The sequence below is a fragment of the Andrographis paniculata genome, unplaced genomic scaffold (assembly GCF_009805555.1).
Source record: "Andrographis paniculata isolate CXL003 unplaced genomic scaffold, ASM980555v1 Contig34END, whole genome shotgun sequence".
NCBI classification, from domain to species: Eukaryota; Viridiplantae; Streptophyta; class Magnoliopsida; order Lamiales; family Acanthaceae; genus Andrographis; species Andrographis paniculata.
In genome coordinates, this window is record NW_026137567.1 from 5,149,176 (window position 1) to 5,157,182 (window position 8,007).

At 30.6% G+C, this 8,007-nt stretch overlaps 1 protein-coding gene across 1 annotated transcript; it reads left to right on the forward strand.

Annotated features, from left to right (window-relative positions):
* Positions 1-3,751: 3,751 nt before the first annotated feature.
* LOC127248769 (cytokinin hydroxylase) lies at positions 3,752-6,368 on the forward strand. The gene is made up of 5 exons (XM_051271286.1): positions 3,752-4,214; positions 4,298-4,524; positions 4,594-4,835; positions 4,926-5,304; positions 5,751-6,368. Exons 1-5 carry the CDS (start codon positions 3,935-3,937, stop codon positions 6,177-6,179), a joined length of 1,557 nt encoding a protein of 518 aa, XP_051127243.1. The 5' UTR covers positions 3,752-3,934; the 3' UTR covers positions 6,180-6,368.
* Positions 6,369-8,007: the final 1,639 nt, after the last annotated feature.

The window sequence follows — 8,007 nt, forward strand, 5'->3', positions numbered from 1 at the left end:
GTGAAGCGGGTCTTGAATTTTAATATTTTCCAGCGAGGTGGGTCGTCTCGAGGCCTGCAAAACCCGTCCCGAACCCGCCCCATTAACATCGGTTGTCATATATCAGATTTTGCAACGAAAAATATACAATAATACGTGATCATTTCAAATGTGGCCTTTACGAATAAGTTTGTGGGAGTTAATTCATCTTTATTTGTAATACTAATAAAAAAATTTATATATTTTATTTTCAATTTTATTTTGTAATTTTTTATAACTTAAAATGAAATTAGGCCTATATAAAATAATATGATGAGAGATGAACGCAAAATTATTAATTACGACCAATAAAAATTATAATTGAAGATTATAATGGCATACAACTGCTCTTCTTTTAGAAATGGGTTGTGTTTTTCTTTTTAATAATGTATAGGTTAATTTATTATACCTCCCGTCCACGAAATATATATATATATATATATGTGCACGTGCACATAAAATGGCGCGGCCGTGCTGATTTTTCAGATAACACTTATCAAAACTCTATAGAGCATCGAGCAATAGTTCAGATGAGACAAGTTATGTGTAATAAGAACATATATTGTATTTAAAATATTTATTTTTTGAATTTTTAACCGATTCTTTTTAGATACTTGTTCGATATTTTCTAAACTCTTGCATCAATGTTATTTAAAAAATTATTACGATGCCATGTGCTATATTGAAGTACATAGTCTGCTCTATAGGAGCGTTTCATGTGTTCTTCATTCTTGTATTATATTTATATTATATTGTCATAAATGATGTACTATTTAAATTTTTAGGATGTATTCTTTTCAAAAAAATTGTCACATTTCTGCTGTTCATCAATTTTTTTTTTCTTTAAAACCATCGATCAAACATTTATTTTTTATTTTTTGAAATTATATTAAAAATTAATTTTATGTTTAATACATCACATAAACACCTACCTATTTATATCACGTGATACAATTATATTTCAACTCAAAATTCAAACCTCCAAACATGTTAGAATTTTTATCGATACTATTTGGAAAATATATACAGATTTATTCGAATCAAAAAATTAACACCGTAACCAAACCGCATAAAAATTATTAGCATAATAATAAAGTTTTATACTGTATTGATTACGAAATACACAGAAATTTTAATAAAATAATTTACTGAATATTAATTATTTCTTTTGAGTACGTGGTTTTAAGTACTTCTTGCTATATTTAAAAAACAGAAATGAATAATACCATTACCAAATTACATTTCTACTGGATAAAAGTTTGAACATAGAATGAAGGTAAGTCAAAGGATTTTGCTTCCTCTAAAGAATTTGATCTTATCCCATGGCAATAATAATATTCAATCATCTCGGCTAATTTATCCACCTTATAAATTGGAGTGTGGAGTTTTAAATATTATGTAATTGGTAAGTAATAAGAATTATATTATTAAAATTAATTATAAATGAAGATTAAAATGACTAAATAGTTTAATTAAAATAAAAAATATATAAATTATGAATTTTAAATTGTGATTAAAGTATATAATTATATTTATTTTTTTTTAAAAAAGACAATTTATGTGGAACAGACGGATATAGAATAAAGAAATTAAGTGGAACGGAGAAAGTAATACTTTGCTTGTATTTTTTTCTTTTTGTTATGTTATTTTACCGAATAGAATATTCTAAATAAAAACAATTAAATATTTAGAGTTTGTTTCTTTAGCGTCCAAAACCTAGTTTTGACTCTGTGTTTTTTGAAAAAATAAATACATTTTTTTTAGTTAAAATGAAAGCTATCGTATAGCCTTTGTTCTCTCAACATATTTCTCAATTCCGATTTTTCAAAAATAATACTTCATTTGTTTTTATTTTTTATTTTTGTCTATCTTACATTTTATGTCATTTTTTTTTTCGAAAAGTACTGCACACTTTAATCATATTCAAAAATATCAAATTTCAATTTTTAAAATTTTTAATTATACTTATTAGTTATCTTAATTTTAATTTTTAATTATTTTTATCATATTATAATTATTTTTACTAATACATTATTAATTATTTACTAATCATACAATTCCTAAATTTTCATGTCTACGGATATTATATCAAGGATGGAGGGAATAATAAACAATACAAAAAAATATTTTACAAAAGTCAAAATGTCAAAATAAACTTCAAAATACACTCTAGAATAATCAAATATTTAAATTTAAAATAATATATTTATTACTTTTGACAAAAAAATCAAATATTCGTAATAAAAAATCAAAAAAGTCAAATATTAAACTTAAAATAATATATTATATATTTTTAATACAATTTTTTATACTACACACCAAAAATCAATCTACAGGTACACAGGGTTTTAGACTTTGCTCTTCCTATTTTTTCTTCTCATGTTTTCCAAAAATATGAATACACTATACACATTTATTATTTTTATATTCTCTACACATTCCTTATATTTCACATAAAAAAAAAAAAATTACTTTTTCAACATTTCACAAAACAAACACACTCATTATAAATATCAATAATGTTTGACGCTATTCAATAACAATATACTTTGTCTCGGTTCAACGAGGCCCTTTGGGATTTTATAGTAGAATAAAAAATAATAGTATTTTATTAGTTAGTGAGAGTGTGTAAGAGATTTTGACATTTTTGTTCTTTGATTTGATTTTATGTAAAAAGTAATTATATGGATGATGATATATTTGTAATTTAGGTAAACGTTAAGGGTATTTTGATATTGATGTATGATTACTTTTATTAAAATATGAAATTGATAATTTTGAATGAAACGAACGAAAATGGTTAAAATGGATACTTTTGAATGGAACTGACGAAAATGATAAAAATTGTTATTTGAATTTGAACTGTTGGAATAATTAATAACATATTTTTATATTATTCAAAAATAAAAATAATGATATTTAACAATATATCACACTAGGCCAATATATTCTTCAAATTATACTTCCTCCATAGAATGTCAAATTATCTTATAGACTTACACTAGTAAATAAAAAAAAATTATTATTTTTTAATTCATTAAAAAAAAAAAAAAAAACAAATGATCTCTTTGAAAATGAGATGCAGGGAGTATGATGTAATGTTAATTATTTTTTTAAAAAAATAGTAATTATTAAGTAACTAAAATTACGCAGTGACCGTGTAGACGCCAAAATTTCCCATTGAAATAAAAAACATGAATAAGCAATAAATTGATAGGTATTAAATTAATGAAATTTAAACTGCCCATATTTAAAATTTCAATAATAATTAATACTATCAGTCTCATTTAATTTTTTGTATATTTGATATTTGAATATTAATTATTATATTAAAATATATTATAAATTAAAAAAATTGTAATAATATTTTAATTAGCGACATCTGTACAATAAAAATTATATAAATATAAAAATATTTTTAATGTTAAATACAATGACAACTAAAAATAAATGTGACCGTTAGAGCCGGACGGAGTATATCCTAAATGTTGATTCCAAAATTTGCTTAACTCAAAAAATTCCCAATCAAAATAAAAATCACGAACAAGAAATAAATTGATAGTTATTAATGAATGAAATTAAAATTGCACATATTTAAATTTTCAATAATGTAATTCCTATATCCTAAATGTTGATACCAAAATTTGATTAACTCAATAATTAAAATAGAAAAGGAATTATTTCAGTTACCCATCTTGAAATTCACCGAACGTAATCGTCTTCCGATGTGCACGCACGTATCCGTATGCTTCTAGAAGCCCAGGTTAAAGTGTACGTTACAGTCGTCGCCTTTCACTCCCCGCTATAAATACAACGACGCTTCACACGTTGTCTCTCGTAACACAGAAATAGCCGTCCAGACATCCTCGGATCGGATCGGAGAAATTAAGATTACTACTTACAGTAAGTAAGAAACATGGATTGGATAACAATGGTGTCGACGTTGCTGGCATTGTTCTCTTACTTTATCCTCAAAATCGCATACCAAACCCTATCGTTCTACTGGTTAACTCCCAGACGCATCCAGAAAACAATGGCGAAACAAGGAGTGTGTGGCCCTCAACCGCGCTTCCTCACCGGAAACTTACCGGAAATGGCCGCCCTCCTCAGTAAAGCCGCCGGCGGCGGCGGTGAAATCAGCCACGACATCGTCCCCCGCGTCCTCCCCCATTATCTTCTATGGTCCAAAATATTCGGTACTAATGATTATAATGAGAATATTTGGTAATTTGGTGATGTTAATTGATTTTTGATTTGAAATTTGGTGTGGCGGGGACAGGGAAGAGGTTCATATTTTGGAATGGTGTGGAGCCGAGGATGTGCCTGACGGAGCCGGAGATGATCAAGGAGCTGCTGACGAAGCACACGATGGTGACGGGGAAGTCGTGGCAGCAGCAGCAGGGCAGCCGGCATTTCGTCGGGCAGGGGTTGCTGATGGCCAACGGGCAGGATTGGTATCACCAGCGCCACATTGTTCAGCCGGCATTGATGGGGGAGAAGCTTAAGGTATTAAACAATAATTGAATAAATTAAATGAATTGGCCTGGCCTACCTGGATTTGTGTTTGGATTGCAGAGCTTCTACGGGTTCATGGTGGAGTCGACGAAGACGATTCTAGAAGCTCTGGAGAAGTCTCTGGAAACAGGGGAAACAGAGGTGGAGATCGGCGAGTACATGACACGGCTAACCGCCGACATCATTTCCAGGACGGAATTCGACACCAATTTTGAAAAGGGGAAGAGAATATTCGAGATGCTCACAAATCTTCAGAGCCTCGTCGCTCGAGCAAGCCGCCATTTGTGGTTCCCTGGAAGCAGGTCTGTTCTTCCGTCTCTACTCTCTACTCAAATTCCTCAATCGTTTCTGTAAATTCAATTCATTTATCGTTTCTCCTCTCTTTCGTGCAGATTTCTGCCGAGCAAGTACAACAGGGAGATTAAATCGATGAAGAAGGAGGTGGAGAGGCAGCTGATGGAGATCATCCAGAGCCGGAAGGACCGCGTGGAGGTCGGCCGGAGCAGTTCGTACGGAAACGATATGCTGGGAATGCTGCTGGAGGAAATGCAGAAGAAGAGATCCGACGGATTCAGCCTCAATCTGCAGATCATAATGGACGAGTGCAAGACCTTCTTCTTCGCCGGCCACGACACCACTGCGCGGCTCCTCACCTGGACCTTGATGCTGCTCGCCACCAATCCTCACTGGCAGGAAAAGGTTCGCGCCGAGGTCCAGGACCTCTGCCATGGCGGACCGCCTTCCCTCGACCACTTGTCCAAGCTCTCTCTGGTAAGTTATCAATTTCTAATTATTCAAATTATTTTTAAAATTTCAATCATTTCCATTCTACACACTCACTTTATTAGGTAGATATTTATATTAGGATATTTTTATTATATATATATATATATATATAATTCCTTTGACTAATTACTAATAGAGTGGAATAATTCATTTTTCATAAAAAGAAATGAAAAGCTTACCAAATTATAATCCTACTTAAACTATTACTCTTTCTGTCTTGTATTGAAAAATATAAGCTCTGTTTTACATAATATATTTTTATTACATTAATACACTTTTTCTCTCAAATTGAATATTAACTTTTTATTTTTTCTTTCAAACTTTTAAATTTCAAAAAATCCATATCTAAACAAACATTATATATTCACTATTTTTCTATTTTTAAATTAAAATTAATTTTTTTTTTTTTTTTTTTATGTTTGCTGAAACAGTTAAACATGGTGATCAACGAGTCGCTCCGGTTGTATCCGCCGGCGACGCTGCTGCCGCGGATGGCGTTCGAGGACATAAAGCTCGGCGATCTGCACATTCCGAAAGGCCTATCGCTGTGGATTCCGGTGATTGCGCTCCACCACAGCAAGGAGATTTGGGGAGACGACGCCAACGAATTCAATCCCCAGCGGTTCGCCTCCAGGTCCGCCGGCGCCGGCCGTCACTTCCTCCCCTTCGCCGCCGGTCCACGGAACTGCGTCGGCCAATTATTCGCACAGATGGAAGCTAAGATCATATTAGCCATGCTGCTTTCCAAGTTCAGCTTCGCCATTTCGCAAACTTACCGTCATGCCCCTGAGCTCGTCCTCATCCTCAGGCCCAAGTACGGCGTTCAACTTCACGTCACGAAAATCCAGTCCCAAACCTAATTAACGCCAATGCAGAGGGGTAATATGGACTTTTCGTGGCGGTTGTTTTCAGCAGCTCCCGCGGACGGAGGTCCAGCTATGGTTGTTTGAGGCCGTGGACCCGGAGTCCAAAGACCTGCCAAGAATTATTTGTAGAAAACTGCCTTTTTGAATAATAATAACAAAATACATTTTTTTTTTCTTTTTCTTTTTTTGATCGGAATAATAATAATAATAATAATAGTATTATTATATTAAGCAACGAGGTTGAGACTGCTTCTGCTTTAAAGAAATGTCATGTGACACTGTCAATTAGGACTAATACTATTTAACAAAATATACAAACATAAATAAAATACAATGACAATGATAATGATAATAGTAATAGTAATATAATTGTGATGATAGAGATATGGAGTGATGTGACAAAGCACACACACATGTATTAGTGCACAATAAAAATGAGAGACCACTTTAAAATAGTTTATAGGATTTGCCTTTTTTGTACCTGTTTCTTGAAAAGAATGGTAATTATGTCCTAACAACAAGAATGATTGATATTTGATGGGATAATGAAACTCTATTACTAATTCATTTAATTTAATTTAATTTTTAAAATTACACACTGTATGCCACAAACTACTGATGGGCTTTGTAGTTAAAAAGGCTTTCTTCTTTATCTTTTGAGATATCTCTCTCTATATATAATAATGTGATATGATATGATCCGATATGGTTTGTAATTATTGTTTTGTTCTCATCTATATTCAATAATTAATATATATATATATATATATGAATAAGATATATGTACCACTAAGTAATATCTATCTAAGTACAGAGAGGCAATTGTTGGTGGATCAAAAAAAATTAATTGTAGCATAAAAATCAGGTTATAGTTTACTATTTATCTTATATGTATATATATATATATATTCATTTTTATAATGGTTAGCTTTAATTATACATGACTATTCAAATATTGATTCACCTATAAAAGAAGAATCCTCAACAACCATGAATGTGTCATTTAAAAAATATATATCACTTTTGAAGTTATTTATAAATATATCATATGCTTCTAGCTAGGGCAGCCACATAAAGTTTACATTTTTTTTTGTTCAGAAATATTTTATTTTGAAAATAATAGTGACAAAAAAAAAAAAAAAAAATGCATAAAATATTTGGATCTTGATCAATAATGAATTATTACAAGTATTAATATTTTTAAAAGGGCAATTGCAGCACTGAGAAATTAAAAAAAGTTATCACTAATTGAGTGATCAACCTTAGAAAGGAGAATGTGACAGAGTGGAAGACACAAACACTCATAACCACTAAACCAGAAATGCACAATGATAAAAATAAAATAAAATAACCTCATTGTTTTTATAATTATAATTTAATTTTTTTTTTCCATCTTTTATTTATTTTTATAATTATTTTAATTACAATAATGAAATATTGGTTGCATATATTTGACCTGCCATTTTGTTCCATACACTGTATGTACGTGATGAGTCAAACAAGCTGTAACAGCAATACCTACTTAATAATTATAAATCTAATGAAGGTTGAGATAGAATATTTTTTTTATTTATTTTAGATATATATATATATATATATATTTCTTTTGGGTTTTTGCAAGGATCAGCTAAATTGTCGTCTTCTTGAAGAACTTTGAAGTAAGTATTAACTAATTTTGGGTCAAAATTAGGCATCTTTGATTGTGTTAGAATGTGGCAATGTTTCATTCTAGAGTTTGAAGAAGAACATGATAATATGCTACAAATTATTGATGACCAAGTTGCAATGTCAATTTGCTAATTACCCCAAATCGATGATATGT

Coding starts and splice junctions, on each gene's coding strand:
- LOC127248769 (XM_051271286.1), top strand. CDS start 3,935: ATGGATTGGATAACAATGGTGTCGACGTTGCTGGCATTGTTCTCTTAC. Junction 4,525..4,593: donor TGATGGGGGAGAAGCTTAAG/GTATTAAACAAT, acceptor TTTGGATTGCAG/AGCTTCTACGGGTTCATGGT. Junction 4,836..4,925: donor TTGTGGTTCCCTGGAAGCAG/GTCTGTTCTTCC, acceptor TCTTTCGTGCAG/ATTTCTGCCGAGCAAGTACA.